General features: G+C 35.5%; 1 protein-coding gene across 1 annotated transcript; it reads left to right on the top strand.

Annotated features, from left to right (window-relative positions):
• Nucleotides 1–53: 53 nt before the first annotated feature.
• On the top strand, nucleotides 54–21,356 carry LOC149790291 (dnaJ homolog subfamily C member 22-like). The gene is made up of 4 exons (XM_089972334.1): nucleotides 54–439; nucleotides 6,191–6,376; nucleotides 11,414–11,871; nucleotides 16,239–21,356. Exons 1-4 carry the CDS (start codon nucleotides 238–240, stop codon nucleotides 16,485–16,487), a joined length of 1,095 nt encoding a protein of 364 aa, XP_089828460.1. The 5' UTR covers nucleotides 54–237; the 3' UTR covers nucleotides 16,488–21,356.
• Nucleotides 21,357–21,782: the final 426 nt, after the last annotated feature.

Genomic DNA, 21,782 nt, shown 5'->3' with positions numbered 1-21,782 from the left:
TTTTCGAACACGTTAACTTCCGTTTATATATGACGTAAGACTACACGACATGATGACTGTTTAAAAAATAACATGCTCTTTTAATGTGCAAATGACACGTTGTAAAGATTGAATTTAGAACAGGAAATGATACTATAGCCATGCGCGGGAAAATGAAAACAGAAAATCCTTTTTCTTAGAAGAACGGTCAGATACAACACATAACGTAATCGTTGTTGTCCCACGTAACTGTTTTTCATGGCAAACATTGTTGTAGCATTTATTTTATGGCTGGTAGGTGGCTGGTTTGGAGTACATCACTTTTATCTTGGGCGTGACAAGCATGCATTTGTTTGGTGGAGCACGCTTGGTGGGGTATGCGGTCTCGGTTGGTTACGAGACTTATGGCGCCTCTCCCAGTACGTCTGCGAGGCAAACAACGATCCAAGATACCACGAAGGTCTCTCTCTCTCTCTCTCTCTCTCTCACACACACACACACAGCCCCGAAGCGCTCTACGTTACGGATCACTGCCAACTCACCTCTGTCTGCGTGGGTTCTAGTCTCGGATTCGGCTAATGTGGGTATGTGAGAAAGCTTGCCAGTAGCTTCTCGTGGGTCGGTAGTTCTCTCTGGGGTTTTCCGGGTACTTCCTCCACCATTAATACTGGCCGCCATGTAATTATTTCTAATACCTGAGAAAATGATAATATATTTTTAACCTTTAAATTTTTGTAGACTAAGAAAAAAAAAAAAACGGGTTGGAAAAATCACAGATAATGCATTAATTGCACATTTACAGGTTCTTTGTGGTGGCTAGAATCAGTGAGTCACCTAAACAGTTTTGGGCATGAAACGTTGGCAATTTTTAGTTGTTTGTAAGTAATTGCAAATAAGTTGTATATTTTAATGGAAATTTACACATATGCAATGGTAGATCAGGGCCTATGATGTTTGCCATTATGATTTACTTACAAGTCAGTAAATACAATAACTATAGTCATACTCCTTGTACGATAGTCATTTTGGTTTTGTGGGGTTCACAATTTTTCAGTACATGATATAGTTACATGTGTATGTACAACAAGTTTCCTGAATATGTGGTTTACACCAAAGATGCATTACTGAGGTTATCTCAGTAATTCAGTGAGTAGAAGCATGTATGTGCCAGTTGAGCATGAGTACCAGCGATGGCATAAAAATGAGCACAGTGGTGCAAATTAATTGTTCTTTCTTCATTATACATGGCATTAAAATGAAAGCACATAAATAGAATTGGCATAAAGCATTTATATCACCTTATGACATCACAAATAATGTCAATGTCATAGAAAGGAATGGTATATATCACATAAATACACACATACATACATAGTGTAGGTGGATGTTTATGCATTCATACATACATACATAGATAAATGTATACATCCATCCATCCATACATACATACATATTGTATGCGCATGTGCACAGAGAGACATAAATGCACATTACATATTGGATATTTCCTGAAAACTCTTTATTTCGTTTGCTGGACAAGCACATACTCTAAATCAGCGGTGCCCAACCTTTTTTGCCAAGGGCCAGATTGCATTTTGTAAGACTGCTCGATTCCCACAAACACTGATTTCTTTAATATAATTTCTGTGATGTTTTAATTTGCCCTAATGGCCAGACAGAACACATTTGCAGGCTGGATTTGGCCCACGGCCATGAGTTGGCACCCCTGTTCTAAATACTCTAAGTAACTGGACATAAGTCATAGGTCATGGGTGTTATCATAACAACTTCTCTCTGATTTTTTATCCATTAAACTGTCAACTAAACACCGTAATGAAGTAAAATTCAAAAGATGTAGTTTACGCCGTGTTTCTGTGTTGGACAATTATTACTAGGATATCCAGCTGAGTTGGTTTGTTTACCAAGTTTTTGCAATTGTTTACACACTCAGTAGTCACCTAGAACAATAGAAGAGGTGTGAAATGTTATCTCCATGGCTTTAAAGCAAACTGTAATTGAGGGAATTTTTCCATGTATGTGCTACATTGCATCAATATCAGTCCTTCACACCATGCCGTGTATCACCACCTCATACCTTTAGAACAAAATATGTAAAGACTAACGGTGAATTCAGAAATTAAAAAGCCACACTAGTAACAACAACTAACTTGAATCATCATCTGCCGAGACTTACTGAGTGTACCTCATAAACAAAAACTTCACCATTTGATTTTACACGGGATACTTTTCAGTTGTGTATTGCGTTTTTCGAGGTAGCAAGTCAGTTTGTTGTCAGGCAGTAATTAGTTTTAAAAAGAGGAGAACAGACACCAATATTGTTCTTGGATGAAATTCTTTTTTACAGTTTTCTGAGAGAAAAAAGAATGATTTTGATACATTATTAGTTTGAGAGGGTACCAATTAATAATGGAATGATAATATTAACGTTAAAGCAGTAGCAAATATGAAATTGATATATTTTCCAGTATACTTAATATTTAGGTATAATATTTTCTTTAAAATCAAAATTTTACATCCCTGATGTGTGTATGTGTATAGTTTTTCCTCAAATTTAATGCGCTGGATCTTGTTTGCAAAATTTTAATTAAAAAAATTCAAAGGCAAAAGGTTTGGCAAAATGAAAGTCCTGATGTGACTACTTAATAAATTTATTATCAATAACTTAATTATTTATAAAAGTAATAGGTTTTTTATATACATAAAGTTATAATATAGAGTTTTACCCAAGAAAAGTATTTTATTTAGCTTCAGTGTTTCTATAAATTAATTAAGTGGCAACAAGTTGACTTACTACCTCAAAATTATATGATTATAATAATAATAATAATAATAATAATAATGAGGACTCTGTATTATGTGTGTTTGTGTAGCACCTAATCTTTAGAAGCTCTAGTGCATTACAACATTAGACAACACCTATAAGATAAAAAACATATAATGATATGATTACAAAAGCAAATACCATAAATTAGAAAACACTAAAAATCATGCTGAGAATATTTAAGGTAGGAAACATTATTTGGTCTTTAAGTTTGTTCTTGCAGTCGAAATAAGTGAGTTTTGAGAGCACTCTTGAATGTGATCACTGCATCTTTGTGTCTAAGTTCATTAGGCAATTCATTCCACGTTGCTGGGCCCTGGTATGCAAAAGATTTCTGTCCATATGACTTTGTTTTCATAGTGGGAATAATGAGTATACGATTGTCAGAAGAGGAGCATAAGTATCTTCCTGGTGTGTATACATGGTGAGGTCGGATAGGTATGCTGGACTAGAGTCAGACAGTGAAACGTAGCACAGAGAACAAATTTTGTGTTTGATTCTGGATTGAATGGATAGCCAGTATAGGGTACAGAGCAGCGGGGAGGTTTGCTCTGATTGTGGTACTCTAAGTATGATGCGAGTAGCTGTGTTTTGAACTTTTAGAAGGTTCTGGAGCAGATATTGAGATGAACCAGACAGAATTGAGTTACAGTTGTCCAGTCTTGAAAGTACTAATGAACACACAAGTGTTTTAGTGGCATCAACTGAAAGATATTTGCGAATAGAGCTGATGCGTCTCAGCTCAAAATATGCAGCCTTGCATATATTCATGATATGTTGGTGCAACGTACTGATTGTGTGAATTTAATGTTGGCGTTGCTGATATTTATTGTTTGAGGTAAAGGATGTGAATGAGAAAGTCTTTGTGTTGTGATCAGAATGGCCTCAGTTTTATCATCATTCATATGCAGCTTGTTACATGTCATCCATGATTTCACATCAGAAATGCGCTTCTCTACACCTTGGATGATAGCATCAACTTCAGTTGGGTGGCTAGATCTGTATATTTGAGTGTCATCAGGGTACAATTGGTGAGACACTGGATGATGAGCTATGACACTTGAGAGCAAGTAAGTGTACAGAATGAAGAGAACAGGTCCAAGAACAGACCCCTGTGGAACACCACAACATAGATCAACTGGGCTGGAGTGTATTCCATTTGCAGATATAATTTGTGTCCTGTTGACCAAGTAGGACTTGAACTACAGTAAGGTTGTATCATGAATGTCAAATACATGCTGGAGATGGTGAAGTAATATATCATGGTCTATTGTGTCAAATGCTGCAGACAAATCAAGGAGGGTGAGGACTGTAATCTTTCCTCTATCCAACGCAGAGAGAATGTCATTAACTACTTTGAGAAGAGTAGTTTCAGCACTGTGGCAAGGGCGATATGCAGATTGTACATTGCTAAAAAGACTTTGAATTTAGGTGAGATACAAGCTGTGATAGAACAACCTTTTCTAAGATTTTTTTATATGAATGAGAGATTAGAAACTGGGCGGTAGTTCTTTAAATCGTTATGGTCTAGTGTTGGTTCCTTCAGCAGAGGCTTTACAATGGCAGTTTTGAAAAAATGATGGGAATTCTATGGATGAGATGGATGAGAGAGAGGTATTAATAACATCAATTAGTGATGGCAATACTGGATCTAAGCACTCAAGCAGCAGTGATGTTGGAATTGGATCAAGTTCACATGACTTTGGTGCACTCATCAGGATTGTATGTACGAAATCCATAGAGACAGGTTAAAATGCTGCTAATGGTTGCACTCAAATTCTGTATCCCATCTGTATGGTGACGACGAGTCAGTTGAAATTGTGGTGTCAAGCTTATCTCTAATGGTTTGTAATTTGTCACGGAAGAAATTTGCAAACATGTCCGGAACGTCGACTGGAGAGAAGATAGTTGGAAGTGGTGTTGATTTGTTCCTTGACATTAGCTTGTTAGTAATCTCGAGGACCTCTTTGCAGCTATAACTTTTCATGATCTTATTAGTGTAGTTGGCTGGTTTCACTGCATGGACTATATTTGTGACATTCTTCTTAGCGGCTTCATAGAGTTGCTTATGAATAGTGAGTCTGGTGGAAAGCCAAAGCCTCTCAGCTTTACGGCGGTCTCTTTTAGCAGTGTGAAGCTGGTCCCTAACACTGCTATACCATAGAGAACTCTTTTGAATTGATAATCTGCACTTCGTTGTTGGGGCATGTTTGTCAAGCAATGAACATTGGCAGTTATCTGCTGTAGGAGGTAAGCAAGTTGTTAGGTTAGCTTGGATGTCGTGCATTAGTTTGGTTCTATTTATCATACAGAGGTTTCTCTTAGTAGCAGATAAAGGTGGAGGGTTAGGGACTGATACGTCAAGATGGCAAATAAAGCAGAGATGATCTGATGCAAGGTCATGGATACCATATAGGACCGTAGAATATTAACATCTGGTCTGTGAAGAATCCAGTCTAAAGTGTGACCATGTTTATGGGTGGGCTGGTTAACTGACTTTTTGAGGTGGAAAACATTAATGGAGTCTATGTATTTGGGTTTCTGGGACAGTCAAAGTGAAAGTTGAAATCTCCAAGAATAATACTAGGAGGAGGGCGGTATAGGCAGAAAAAATGGAATGTCCTTTGCTCCAGTGTGAGTGTGGTTAAGACTAGTTCAAACGATGTGTGGTCGAAATTGAATGTTGTGGTGTGGTTAAGATGTTTGATCATGGAGTTCTTTGTAATGACAACAATTCTACCTCTGCGATTAGACAGGCATTTGTGGTAACCCCAGTTAAACAGGCATTTGTGGTATCCCCAGTTAAACAGGCATTTGTGGTAAAGTCATTTGCTGATTAGTTTTATTTGATCAGTTCCACAAATAGGTGTCGGAGGAGAAAAATAAAAATAAAATTTTGTTATAAATGGATAATCTGATGTTGACATACTGCGGCATAACTTCTGTCAGTTAAAAACCATGTACAATGAAGGAGTATGTGGCATATTGTATTATTCAATGATTTTACTCAGTTTGATGCCATATCAACACAAGTTTAAAATTCCGTTTATAAGAAAACATGTTGATGATGCTATGTGATATTGGTAAGTGTTATGTCACAGTGTGGTAAAGTTTTTAAATGATCTAATAGTGGTTAGCATTATTTGATAAAATGTGATAACTTTTAATGGGAAACTACATTGTTTACCAGTTTACCAGTCTTCTGAGGCCATCTTTTGGCAGAAGTAGTGGTTTCTCAAGACAAGTGTCTCTTTACATGGTACAAGTTGTCAGTGGCATAAAAGTTGAAAATATTTATTACAAATATATTAGATTTGAATAATTAGGTAAATGGCTGTCAGGTTAACAAGACAACACTTTCTTTTTCAGAATTCAAGGTGAGAAGGAGGTATTCGCCATCCCCATCATGTAGATTTATTCGAATCGCTGGAGAACTGGTTGTAGGATGGCTATATGGACATCTGGCCAGGGTAACAATACCTGAAGAAATAGTTACAACGTCCATATTTGGTTATTCACTGGCTATTATCCTTACATTACTATCCTCAGTTATAGGTAAATTAAATACTTTTTATATATTTGAACTCTCAGAAAAATGAAAAATGCTTTGCAAGCCTTTTCAGTTTTTTTTCTTTTAATATAATTGTAGTTTTCTTCTGTACACGTGTTGATTGACAAAGGCTTTTTAAGCAAGGGATGAAAATTTCATGGAAATTATATGATGGATGGTGAAGATCTTACAGATTTGAAATTCGATTTTAAATAGTTCAGAGCACTTACTATAGGTGACTGACTGGGTTTCTGACAAACTGATTGACCAAACATTCAGACACCAAGGCCAAGTTTTCTCTGATCTTTCCCACTCCAATTTGGATTATTTGACATTTATGTTGGTGCATCAGATCAGAGAATATTGTGTATTGTAAAGTTGGGATTATCCAAAACAGCAAGATGTCGGCTAGGGTAGCCATTTACTATTGCGGACATGCCAACCCTTATGATTTTGTTGTGCATTGTATGAAAATGACCCTTAAAATACAGACATGAAACCAAAGCAGAAACAACAGAAATATGATTGTTGTATTTTCTGGATATATTGGCTGATCCATCTTTGATTTGGATCAGTTTCATATTGGAGTTAGTCAGGGAACCATTCGAACTTTACATTGCCTCATGTACTTTATACTGCAGATTATTTTCATGCCAAGCGTTTGCCTGATCAAATTGTTGAATATAGAATTGTTAGAAAATGACCTACTATAAGACAAAAGAAAAAATAAGTTTCATTTAAAGGTGTTAAGAAATCAATACAGAAGAATAAAAAGGGATATTCAGATACTTGTGAATAAAAGCAGGAAGGGACACAATTAGGTTTATTGGACATCGCATGTCAATTTGAGCATATCTTGGCGGGATATATGATTGCCATCGTCATGTGAAATGGAAAATAAATATTCAAGAATTATGTCACAGGGTTTAGAACTGATGTTTTGTGCAACTGTTCTAGAGGTAAATAAGGTCTATGTGTACTTTACAAACTTTTCAGTTGAAGATAATGTTTACCATCACTGCATCAGTTTGGAAAACTAGACTTTTAAACTTTCCAACTTTACAATAGCAGTACATTATATTTTGTTAGACCTTACTGAAAACCAGTCAAACTTACAGAAAGAAATTGCCTGCCTTACAGCGATGGTAGGTCTGCTATTGGGCTTAGCAAACTTAAATGACCTTGCATCAAGCCATATTCACATAAATTCATGCGAAGATGATTTATCATCTAAGATATAACATTTGTTGTGTCTTTAAATTTATTCACACATGAAGTGAAACTACAGCATTGACAAAATTTGACCTGGTTCTCTCCATTTGCATTACTAGTCACATGGCCATTCAGATATTGATTCACAAATGTTTGTGACATAAGGGGTCCAATAATCATGCGATACAAAACGTAAACCCACTTTCCAATATTGTTTTATCAAAAAATGTGAGAATATTAAACTAAAGTTGCATAATGTTCATAATATAAACAAAAGGACACATCGTTTTCAGCATTTTGACTGGTGGGACAATAAGCAGAAACCAGTTGCAACAACTTGCTGAAAGCTAAAATTCGTGTCAGCATGGTTCTTTGCTTTTATTATGTGAGTACCACATTGACATGTGCTGTTTACATGATGAATCAGGCTTTTGCAAGGTTGGTGCAACAACGACTGGTTTCTGGTGGAGTCCAACTGCAAACAAATGTTTGTATTCTGTTTATTGACTGCAAACAAATGTTTGTATATTGTTTGTTGACTGCAAACAAATGTTTGTACACTGTTGACTGCAAACAAATGTTCCTTTATTGTTTGTCAACTTTGTTTTGTATCGAAAGACTGTTATTGTATTAATGTTGTATAATAATAAAATGCTTCCCATTTGGCCCGATTTGGATCATATTGGTTGTGCCCTTTGGATTTGCACGCAAGGCCCCCTTGTGAGCACTGCATTTGGAAATTAACTTTTAAACAAGTTTTATATGATATTAAACTTCAAAGTCTCTTCCATTGCTTTAAAATTACTTTATCTCTATATATTTTTAAAAAATACTAAAATGCTGGCATTATTTTAGCCAAATCGCCCAGAGGCTGGCCCAGGTGGTATTGTTACCCATGTTATTGGTTGCTAGATAATAAGTGACATCACATTTTACAAAATTCAACCATCAGTTAAAGGTTGTGTGAGATTAGTCTTTTGTACTTGCTGATTGATAATAAAATGCATTTTGATACAAGTACAACACTCATTTTAATGTTTATATTAAACTTCAATATTATAAGATAAGTACTCCCTCATAATATTTATATTAACATTATTTTAAGATACAGTGCTTCCTCATTATAACATGTATTATTAACAACATTATTATAAGATACAGTACTCCATCATCATAACATTTATATTTACATTATTATAGATAACTACACCCTCATAATATTTAAATCTAACAACATTATGATAGATAAGTACCCCCTCATTATCACCTTTATATTTAAAAACGTTATTATACAATAGACCACTCTGGTGGCCTAGTGGTTAGTGTCCGCATCGGATGCGGGAGGCTGTGGGTTCAATCCCCAGCTGAGTCATACCAAAGACTTACAAAAATGGTACTAACAGCTGCCTCGCTTGGCGCTCAGCATTAAGAGTTAAGTGTTAGGACTGGTTGGCCTGGTGTCAGGATAACGTGACTGGGTGGGACATCATGCTACATGTTGGCCACGTGATGCCCCAGTGCTAGACATAACTATGAACTGCCACACTGCAGACATCGTAGCAGTATGACTGAATAATTGTAAAGCTACGTTAAAAATCCATATCAAACACATTATACAATACAGTACTCATTATAATGCCACCTATGTGAACCATATAGTATAGTGCCTTATAATGAGACTGACTAATATTGAAGCACATGAGGCATACAATTCTTCAAATGAACAATGAAATTGGATCAGTAACCATGTCTGCCTTATAATTAGAAATGTGATGTAAAGAAGAGCGCTATAGTGAAGGAGTTCTACAGTTTTGTTATTTATACAGAACATGTACAGTTTTGTAATTTTATACAGGACATATACAGTTTTGATATTTATACAGGACATGTACAGTTTTTTTATTTATACAGGACATGTACAGTTTTGATATTTATACAGGACATGTACAGTTTTGTAATTTATACAGGACATGTACAGTTTTGATATTTATACAGGACATGTACAGTTTTGCTATTTATACAGGACATGTACAGTTTTTATATTTATACAGGACATGTACAGTTTTGATACTTATACAGAACATATATCCTTTTTATATTTTAAGGACATGTATAGTTTTGATATCTGCACAGGACATGTACAGTTTTTATATTTTTAAGGGCATGTATATTTTTTATATTTATACAGGACAATTAAAATTTTTATATATATCTATACAGGACATGTACAATTTCGATATCTGTCTATACTGGATGTGTATAATTTTTACATCTATCTATACAGGACATATACTATGGCTATTCATATAAACAGCATTCAGCAGAATGTTGCATACACATTTCTTGTATGTTCATTTTGTTCCTGTACAAGTTCATTTTCAAGTTTGCTTATTTTACAGTGTATCACATGTATCGCCCTGTCTCAATGTTAGGCATCTGGTTATAATGCGAGTATGGTAATGAATCCCATTGGATTATTGCTGTACTGTCAATTAACTATTTTCCCCATGGTGCCAATCATTGTGGATTTCATGGTTGCTAAAAGAATCTTGGAATGTAAAGATGCAGTCAGCTGTGGGTCTTTTGTGGAAATAATACTTCTTAATCAATTGACAAAATAAGGTGTCATTGAAGTGCCATTTTCTTTGGCAAAACAATGAAAACAGATACCCACAAAACAACAAATTGACAATATTTTTTGGTATGGGTTTTAAGACACTTTTATGCCAATGTTCCTCTTTGGATTTGAATTTTGAGAGTCCTGCATCATCGTAACAATTGCGTGTTCCAAGTAGATTTCAAGTCCACAGTGGCTCAGTGGTTAGCATGTGAAACGCATGACCAGAGGGGTACAGGTCCAGATCATGTCATTGCATCAAGAGTCCACCAAGACTCCCACTGTTACAGAGTGATAACTGTCATATGTGAGGCATTCCAACTGTAAAGAGTGATCACTGTCATATGTGCGGCATTCCAACTGTACAGACTGAGCACTGTCATATGTGAGGCATTCCAAGTATATTTTCAGAGCCAAAATGATTTAGTGGTTAGTCTTTCAGACTCATGACCATTGGGGTGCAGGTTCAAATCCTGCATCAGTTCGTACCAATTGTCCTGGTGTTTTTCTTTAAAACTTTATACTAAGAGTCAGCCTAGTATGTATATAGACAAAGAGCACTGTAAAAGAAATGATGCATTTCAATTAGATTTCCACAATGGCTCAGAGGTTTGCAAATCAGTCTCTCAACCAGAGGGGTGCATATTCAAATCCTGCTGTTAGATCAGCCTGGCTCGACTTCTTTGTTTTCTTCAGACTTTTTTTTTACAGCGAAGCAACAATGGGGCCCACTATTATCTGTCTAGAGTACTGTCTAATAAAATGATGCATTCCGAGCAGATTCTGACAACCACAGTGACTCAGTGGCTAATGTTAGACTCACAATCAGAATGGTACAGGTGTCAGATCATCGTGGGTTAGATTGGTTTGTGTTGTGTTGCTGGGCATGGCACATTACTCTGCCTTTCACAAAATTTAGATAGATATTGAATGTAGCTATACAGATCTGATATTGTGCTATACATGTTTGATATTGTGCTTGTACAGTTTTGATATTGAACTTGTACAGTTTTGATCTTGAACTTGTACAGACTTGGTATAGAGATTTTGTGCCTTTTCTACAACACCTTGAAGGTTATATCATTCTGAGGAAGGCTAGAGTAAGGTAATTTGCTCAGAGTATCGGTGCTTTCGATAACATAAAGGACGAATTTAAGTAGAAATATGACAAATACAAATTGACCATCTGAGTTTCATGTTTTTGTTTTTCTAGGTGTCCATATTGTTGCCAATATAGGCAGAGAAAAAGCTCACATAAAGTGGTCATCATATGGCGCTCTGTGTGCACTGCCAATTCTTTGGTATAAATCGGAAAGTGTTGGATATGCTGTTATTCTTCCTACCATATTCGTCAATTGGAAAGGCTTAGAATGGAGAACTGTCCAGCCTCGTCATGGATTGTGCAAGCGCCTAACTGTTCTTGGACTCTGTGGAATGATCTATTTATCCATGTGGGGTTCAGCAATTTACTTCAATGCTTCAGTAACAAGGAATGGAGAAAAGATACCAGTCCGAGAGGCGATAAATCATTTCTTCAACTCACCTGCCTGGGCAGAGACAAAAGATACATTTTGGAAACTGTATGACTACTATCAAGTCCATGGTTGGAGTAAGATGTGGGAGCAAATCATTGAATCTCTTGATCCAACAGGCGAGGGACATGCATATAATGTACGTAATAGTGTTAAGAAGATGAGGTTTCCAATAAACTCCTGATTTATGGGTATACAACTTAGCTGTATCTCGCATTTACATGAATTAATATTAACATTCAAGCAGAAAAATGAATCACATGATTCACACCATTCGTGTATATATACAAAAAAGCAGCATCTGAGTCAGAGCAGGTAATTTTTTAAATATATTAGTCTGTGATGAAGATTCTAATCCCAGTTGATGGATGGATTAGATTCGCACAAAATTTTGATGTATGTGAGGTTTTTTCAGGAACACAATATTCAAATAAATTTGGAGTTTACTGTAACGTCATCAGCATAGCATAGCGGAAGATGATCCAGATTTTTAACACTACAGCTCATAAATCAGAGGAGCTTATGTGATTAGGTATTGTCTGATTAGGTATTATCTGATTTCCATCATCATCAGTCAATTAGCATATGTTTGCATCAGTGCTTCTCCTAGAGTGCCATGAAGATTGGAGAAAACATGAGACTCGCAGTTTTCATTCTCAAGTTCTAGTTGAATGGAACTGAAAACTTTCAGCATAACCATCATGGCACTGAACTTATAAATCCTGGTATCACTATTCCTGCAAATTGGATGGTCCTGTGGACATGGGCTTTCTCTTATGTACTTGGTTTTGAATCAAAATGGTGCGGATGTGACATTGGATATTGTAACCATTTTTTCATCTTGAACATTTTGTTATAGATACTCCTCCTGAACAGATGGTCTTGTCTCCACAGCGTTTTAGCCAAAAGACTTCTGATGATATCTCTTTAGGCCTAACTGGAGTTAATCAGTCAGATCTCCAATGTCATGGCCATGGTTGCCATCTTGAAAATCTTGCTATTGCAACTTCAAGTGAATTGATAGCTTTAGGGATACAAGGTTTTCACTTAAAAATTAATTGCAGTGTTATAATATATTTTACAGTTAGTCCTAAATCAGAAGCTAAATGATCATACTTCCAATATGGCTGCCATGGTGCCATCTTGAAAATCTTGTTATTGCTAATTTTTCTGAACAGTTTGCATTTTAGGGACAAGGGTTGTTTGTTAAAAGACTTCTTTTGATATCTTGTTGGAGCTAAATAAAAATGGTGTTGATCAATGGTGGCTGGGTGGCCATCTTGAAAATTCTGTTATCATTGCTCCTCTTGAAGTGATGGTGATATGAGAATGAGGCTCAATGTTTATGTAATTTGTTTCCTTCTTTCACTGAAGTTTTTATTTCAGTGTTAACTGAGATTTGGTATGCATTTTTTGTATCTTATTATTAAGAAATCAAGCTCCATTTTGTCATTGGTTCGTTAGTAGAGACTGTAAAATAAGTTACATAATTGATTACTTATGACTGTTCCGTGCAAATATCAGAAGGCAGAAGGGCTAGCTTCATAAATTGAATAATTAAATTTGTAGTTTTAATGGAAATTGAAATTCTCAGTTGCTGGTGGTACTTTTGGCAAATAGTTTTTCTAAGATCCATGCTTTCATTGTAGATCACCATTTGTCCAGTTTTGTCTGTTGACAGAGCATTGGAATTGTAATCCAGTAGTCTTGGGTTCATTACCTGCCCAGGGTACCATGAGTTGGGTTTCTCTAAAGGCTGTTAGCTTTCATTTCCGTGGCACAATTTAACCCATAATGTGTTAAAAGAGTTGTAAGAAGCAACCATTTTTCATGTAATAGATCACATCAGGAACTAGTCATACACTGAATGTAAAATATATAGTGTTTATTACTACAAAATTAATCTGTTTCAATATTGACATCTGTGTTCTAATACTATTTATATATCAATGAGTCTTTTTCTGCACTTGAAATTAGCTTCTTCAGGCGTTCTGCATTCTCAGATTATGGTATTTCTTGAGCAACACGAAATTGTGAGTTTTATTTGTATATGTAGACTGATATACAGCAGTTAAGGCAGATTTTTTATGTGGTTCTTGTTGCTCCAGAATTTTCAGGCAGACTGTAACACTCCTAGATGGGATTAATGTTGGACTAGTGACCTAAACAATATTTGTCTCCTAGTACATAAACTGGACATTACTACCCCCATTTTTTAGGTCTACTGGTCATAAACCAGAATAGCTTACAAGAAGGTCTTTTGTCCATCATCTTTCATTCTCCTGAATAGACAGTCATATGAACATGGGAGTTTCACTAAAAAAACTTCTTATGATCAGATGTCCAGTTGGACATAAATAAAAATGGTGCCAGTCTGAGATCCAATATGGCTGCCATCTTTAAAATTCAGGTATAACAAAACTACTTGAACAGAAAGTCCTAATGACATTGGGTATTCACCAGAAGAATTAGATGTCAAGTTTGACTTAAATGAAAATGGTGCCAATATGAAATCTAATGCAGCCACCACAGCAGCCATCTTGAAAATCTTGTTATTGCTACTCTTCCCGAAAGGAAAGTCAAATCTTGGAAATATCACTAGACCTCTCCAAATGGATGGCTATATTTTTCACCGATTGAGTTCTTATAATACCTGATCCTAAAATAAAAATGGTGGCAGTTATACCTCCAATATGGCTGCCCAATGATTGTCTTAATAATTTTGTTCTTAATGAAAATACACCAGTTATACATCCAGGATAGCTACCATTACCACAGCAACTGTTGTACATCCAGGATAGCTACCATTACCATAGCAACTGTCGTACATCCAGGATAGCTACCATTACCATAGCAACTGTTATACATCCAGGATAGCTACCATAACAACTGTTCTGAAATTCTTGTTGTCACTACTCCCCCTGAGTCAATGATCATTATAGCAAGGGGTTTCACCAAATGACTTCTTATGATATCGACTTTGTCCTAAATGAAATTGGTGCCAAACTGACATCCAGTATATGTGTATGTAGCAACTAATTTAAAATCTTGTTACCACTGAAGAATGTCTGAGATGGTTTAAACACTTGATAAAAGAACAAAAAAAATTGTCCTGAATTCCTGGAAATACTTTCTGCTCAAAAGACTGGCAATATGTGATGAGTGACTCTTGTTTTAAACTTTGTCTCATGGAAGTTAATGTGTTTTGGTTTTGTTTTTGCTCATGTTCCTGAGACAATCCATTTTTATGAAGCTTAGTAGAAGCAGGGAATCCATTTATCAGTCTATTCATCCTTCCATCTGTCACACGATCTTGTTGCTAATTCCTGCTTTTATTGATAAACTGCCATGAAACTACATATGTCAATGCTGACAAATCACTTTGCTCCTGCAATTTCCTGTTATTTTCTTTTTTGACTGCAGCTCAGTGCAGAGTATGACAAAATTTTGTGAATGTAGCTAGTCACAGAGATTTAAATAGGTCACTATAAATTTGGCAAATGCTGTGTTCATCAACCAAAAGATGAGCTTAACAACTTGGGACTTTGCTTTCACATGTTAGAGTTATTGCCCATTTTGTCTTGCACCTGCATGCATTGTATGGTAGAATAATACGATCACAACTGTTCTTAATTGACCATGCAACTTGGGCAGTGTTATGGTCTTCATCTGAAAATTGATGAAGACAAATCTCTGTACCGTCACCGTTATCATTACATTTATTGCCCTTTTTTCCTGCAGCTGAATGAAGTGCTGCAATCAGCGACTTAATATAAAAATGTCATAAAAAATTAAAATACACAAGTGAGGCCAAAAAGGTCTATATTTTTGGATACCTATATTAAAACAAAGCATAAGGAAATTATCCACTTGACCAAAGAATTCAATGACAGTTCATAGCAGAAGAAGTTTATGCACCCCAACACCAAATTTCTACCGGTATTTTTCATGTCTTCAGATCATTTTTTTACACCATGTGATGCTCACAGTGCAAACACAAGCCCTTTTCCTAGATGACAATTCTGCAAAACTGTGTGTACTAAACAGGCTGATGCAACTGAAAATAGTTGTCATCCAAGCCATTTTTGAAATATTCTACTTGCCCCAAACCCATGTGTTTACTGCTATGGGAGGCTAGCTCTTCTTCCAAGCCGACTATTGGGATTTTACTATCAACATATTGCAGAATAGCTATGGAAGGTGTACATGCCTGACATCAATTTCAAGAAAAACACAAGCCCGAAACACCTAGTTCACAAATATGTCCATATCTTTAAATAGTAAACAATAATAGCTGACAAAGTCACATCATAGCCTTAAGTTAAGAAATTTGCCAGAGGCCAATTTACGAAACTGGACTGAATGAATGACTATATCAACATAGGGTTTTCACTAAATAAAAATGATTCTGCATGTTCCTCAAATATTGCCAGTTGTTATCGAAACATGTTATCGGTGCTTTTTAGGAATGTGATTGACCCTAAAATACTTATTCTAATATTTCAGGTTTTGGAATTACAAGCAAATGCAAGCCCGAGTGAAATTAAGAAACAGTGCAAAGTTCTTGCGTTAAAATGGCACCCAGACAAGGTTCAAAATGAAGAGGAAAAGTTGAAGGCAAAGGATAAATTTATAGAGATTCGAAATGCATGCGAAATCCTTAAAAAGCAGTACAAAAATCAGGAAAGGAGAGAAGAAAATATGAAATCCAAATCAGACGATCAAAAAACTTCTCCTAATCATGAAGAATTTTAAATTGATGTGTTTCAAGTTGACTTGATGGAGAGGCAATTAACCTATCACCAGAGTTTAGACAGATCTGCCCACTTTTTAGCATATATTAAACATGTTATTTACCACCAAGACAGTAACGTACATATGTAGTTATAGGAATCTTAAGTATAAGCAAACTTTTCGCAAGTCAAATTATTTTAGATTGCAGTTAATATCGAGACTTTTATTACTGTGTATACATAACATGTGTATATTTATATATATATATATATATATATATATATATATATATATATATCCAGTTGCAATTACCATCACTTAACGTGCTAGGAGATCAGGGTCTATGTGTGTTCTGACTACTCCTGGCAAACTGAATAGACCTAGGTCTTCCAGTGTATTATTGGACAGCAGATAGTGAGAGTCTATGCAGCTTCAATTGTATTTGATTTGTATGCAAGTCGTGAAACATAATTGCATAAAATTTCAGTGAATTACTGTTGAACAAAATTATAAACTTTCTAATGTAGTGTCATGTTATCTTGCATACTCTCTTGTTATCTTGCATACTATCTTGTTATCTTGCATACACGCTTCCCTCAATTACTAGCACACACTGGGGGCAAAAACATAGACCACACTATAAGCTAAGGCATGAGTTACCAAGGCACCTAAAAAACCCTGCTAGGCATCCAGAAAACCATGGGGTTTGCCATGAGTGGTGACAGACAATTTAATGGCTGAATCCTCGCTTTATAATTGTGTCAAGAAAAATTGTCAATAAAGTGCTTTTTCTTACGACGTTCATTATTCTCTATAAATTAAATTTTCAAAATGTCCAACATCTAAAAGATTGATAACATGATTCCAACCGGTTTCAAGAACCAAACATGGTACATGAAAACATTCATGTATTATGTCACAGCTTTTTGTTTTGTCAATTAGTCTGGTTCCTGGAGTGATGTGTAATAGTATTTTATGAAACTAGGAGTACATGAAGCAGGGTCCCTGATAACTCTTGATACACTACCAAAAAAGAATCTTTTTTTATATATAATTAACACAATTATTTCATGAGACATTATTTTTCAATTAGTAAAATAATGATGCTGTGATTTCATTGCAAGCAATATTGAAACTTCTTATCATCCTTGAGAAGTTCTCTAAGGTTGAATTCAGGAATTCTTTGAAACTCATTTTTCCCACAGTGAAACAAGGCTCTTTATTTTTTTACCTTGCTATATTTAATCACATGTTTGATAGAGCAGGTTAATTTAAGGTAGTTTAATTGGGTTATATATACATTAAAATTTATAACAGTATTCAGTTGATCGACTGAAATGAGTTATATGACAGGAGTCGCTGGTTCTTAAGCATGTAGGATTTGTATGCCTTTTATCTTTATTCCACCTCCTTTATTTGATTCAAAAGACGTAATTATCGTGATAATAGAAAAGGAGGCCCTCGTTTTATTCAGTGCACCAATACAACAAATACTTCCACTAGGCTGATATATTACATGCCATCTTGAATACTATATTACATGCCATCTTACCGCTCCGGTGGCCTAGTGGTTAGAGCGTCCGCCTCGGATGCGGGAGGTCGTGGGTTCGATCCCCGGCCAAGTCATATCAGAGACTTAAAAAATGGTACTAACAGCTGCCTCGCTTGGCGTTCAGCATTAAGAGGTTAGTGTTAGGACTGGTCGGCCTGGTGTCAGGATAATGTGACTGGGTGGGACATCATGCTACATGTCTGCGGCATGATGCCCCAGTGCTAGACATCACTATAAACTGCCACACTGCAGACATAGTAGCGATATGACTGAAAAATTGTTAAAGCTACGTTAAAATTCAAAATCACAAATCACACATGCCATCTTGAATACTATATTACATGCCATCTTGAATACTACCTGGCATACCATCTTGCATACTATCTTGAATACTATATTACATGCCATCTAGCATGCCATCTTGCATACCATCTTGAATACTATTACATGCCATCTTGCATGCCATCTTGAATACTATATTACATGCCATCTTGCATACCATCTTGAATACTATTACATGCCATCTTGCATGCCATCTTGAATACTTTATTACATGCCATCTTGCATACCATCTTGAATACTATTACATGCCATCTTGAATACTATATTACATGCCATCTTGAATACCATCTTGAATACTATTACATGCCATCTTGCATGCCATCTTGAATACTTTATTACATGCCATCTTGCATACCATCTTGCATACCATCTTGAATACTATTACATGCCATCTTGAATACTATATTACATGCCATCTTGAATACTATATTACATGCCATCTTGCATACCATCTTGAATACTATTACATGCCATCTTGAATACTTTATTACATGCCATCTTGTATAATATCTTACTCAACACAGTGAAATGTGCTTCTTTTGTTAGTGGCTGATATCCGCTTCTTTTGTTAGTGGCTGATATCCATCATTTTTTAAACTTTTTAGAATTCTGGGTAGATGTCATTTGCATACATATCCGTTTTCATTACATAATTTCAAAGATCGTGATAATGTACCATGTATAATTTACTCCAATTATAAAGCAATCCTTCCTGTATCAGTGTTCACGTTTATAATACTTTTGATTGGTACTATATTGAGGACCACTGTGCTCTGTTTAATGTAAAATACCATAATGCAACCTCATTATAACATCATTAATATATATTGCTCATGTGAATGGAATTATAGTCGGGGACCAGTATACTATATATGGTGTAATCTAGTAAGCAACATCAATATAAAATGAATTAAGCTCCTGTAAATGGCATTATGGAGAGGTGCTGTTATTTTATGTATAATGTAACCTCATAATAACACATTTATATGCACAAGATAGGCCCATGGCAGCTAGTATAACTGGTGGCAGTAGAACTTGGGGAAGTCAAGCACTTTTGACCACTCGGCCAACAGGAGCCGCTGTATTGCTTATGTATAATGTAACATACCTTAAGGAAACCTCACTGTATCAGTCCATTATTATAGCTCCTCTGAATGGCATTTTATTGAGGGACAACTCCATTATGTATAATATAACCCAGGTTAAGGTAACCTCACAGTAACATATCACATGTATAGCTCTTCTGATTGACAATATAGTGAGGGAACACTTTGCTGTGTATAATGTAATGCAGTTTAATAGTATAAGGCAGAAAATTGTACAGTTTTGGGCATACGGGTAACCTCCAGAATGATTTGAGACCCAATGTATTATTTCTTGATTCAAACCACATATTCTTGCCGATTATTCTATCATGTACTATTCTGATTTATATGCATGTGCATATGGAGTATATTACATTGTGAGCTTCTCTCTCACCAGTTTCACTTCCGCATAATAAATTGAGTTGTACACCATCTGTATCTCTGTGGATAGTTTGCATTGACTGAAAGTAATAAGTCATATATCACATCCTAGACAAAATGTTGTGGCTGGCAAGTACTTGGGGGTGAGGAAGAAGTCCATCAGTTTTGGAATTGAGTTAAAGGTCAGTGTTACAGTGGCACTATAATATTACTTAATCACATCAGCAATTGGCAGTAAGGTAGAGGCATATTGATTTTAGGGTCATTAGGTTAAATCTCAGGGTCACAACAAGAATTATGGTTTTCACACAATAATGCTTGTCCTGCATAGCAGCCTGGACCAACTTCATAGCTGCTAGCTCTTTTCTTTGAGTAATGAAATAGCCTGTTGATTTTGACAAAAAGGTCAAGGTCAGCATCAGTGAAAGATGAAAAATAGTGCTGGACAAAAATTTCAGTTATGTACCATGTACCATTACCAAACATTGCAGATGATTTGTACATTGGTTAGAAAAGGACACTTTGGAATCTACTGTCAGAATGGTGAAAGTCACTGTTATTGAAAGATGAGATGTTTTCTTGAAAGATAATTTTAGTTCTACACCACATGCCTTGACCAAAGTTTGTGGAGGGCTTGAATTTATGGTATGGGAGACACTGTTTGATGTTTGGGACAAAAGTTAAAAGGTCAAAATCATTTTGACTTTAAAAGAAAATTGTTTTAGAGAAAATAATATACAGGGTTCCCACAGGTCCTGGAATCCTGGAAATGTTTTGGATTTTAAAAGCTAAATTTCAGGACCATGAAAAGTTATGGACTTTCTCGAAAGCTTGAGGAATTTTGGAAAATTCATGGAATTTCTGACAAATTAGTTTAAAAAATTGATAACTGCTAATTTTATAGAGTGCCAAGCACCAAAAATATTTGTTTCATATATGATGCAATTACGATCGATAAATGGTTATATTGTGGTCGTTGAGATTTGTGAAATGGCTCAGGAAAAGTTTTGGAAAAGTCCTGTTTTAGTTTAGTTGGCAGGAACCCTGTCTAGAGCAAGTTCCTTCTTCAAATTTTAAACTGCACTTAGGATAATAATGAAACCTATATTCTGGGGTCTAAAGGTCACGACATATCTGATTTAAACATATATAGGTTTCTACAGAGTAAGTTCAGTTCAAGAGTGCATACTTTGACCAAAGGTCAAGGTCATTGAGTCCCATTGGTCAGTGTTATTCAGTTATGCCCAAATGGAGGACTTTCAAACACCACAAAGACATTTAATTTACATTTATCGATTTAATCAGATAATTGCATACATGTAGCTCTATGAAGCTTGAAATCATTCATTCACTGCAGAGTTTACCCTTTTTGTGAAGGTTTGAAAATTTTTCTATATTACTCAATTAGTAAAGTTAGGTACAGTAAGTGAAATGTGAATTATGAATTTAATTTTATGTAACTGATGAGCTTCAGAAATGGAGAATGAATTGACGGTTTATTTTGTGTTAATAAATGGCAAGATGATAAAATCCGTGTACGTTATTTTTTCTTCTGCAATTATTTCTGATAAGGACATTTGTGGTATTTTTCTTTCTGCTTATTTCCAAATCGCAATGCTTTTCTGAAAAATTATTATTTTTGGGAGAACCATATTTTCCTTTGATATTGTGTAAACCCCACAAAAAAGTTAGCAATATTTTTACTAATTCTTGGCAGACTATTTGAATAACACAGCGAGATTTAAAAAAATTTAAGTTGATATGGCCATGTAGACTACTAAAGATTAAATTGGTGGGTTTTTTTTGGTGTAGAATAATGTATCCTGGTGTGCAGTATTTGAACTCGCACTGATAATTTGTATAAAATAACTTTATCCTGAATCGAACATCAAGTTTTATTCTGAAAAAAGGTTGGCATTATCTTAAAATGACTATTAATTTTATCACATACCTGTC

Source organism: Sinohyriopsis cumingii, chromosome 10 (assembly GCF_028554795.1).
Source record: "Sinohyriopsis cumingii isolate HCF-2022 chromosome 10, ASM2855479v2, whole genome shotgun sequence".
Classification (NCBI taxonomy): domain Eukaryota; kingdom Metazoa; phylum Mollusca; class Bivalvia; order Unionida; family Unionidae; genus Sinohyriopsis; species Sinohyriopsis cumingii.
Note: the sequence above shows the minus strand (reverse complement) of the source record. Positions and strands in the feature narration are given on the sequence as shown.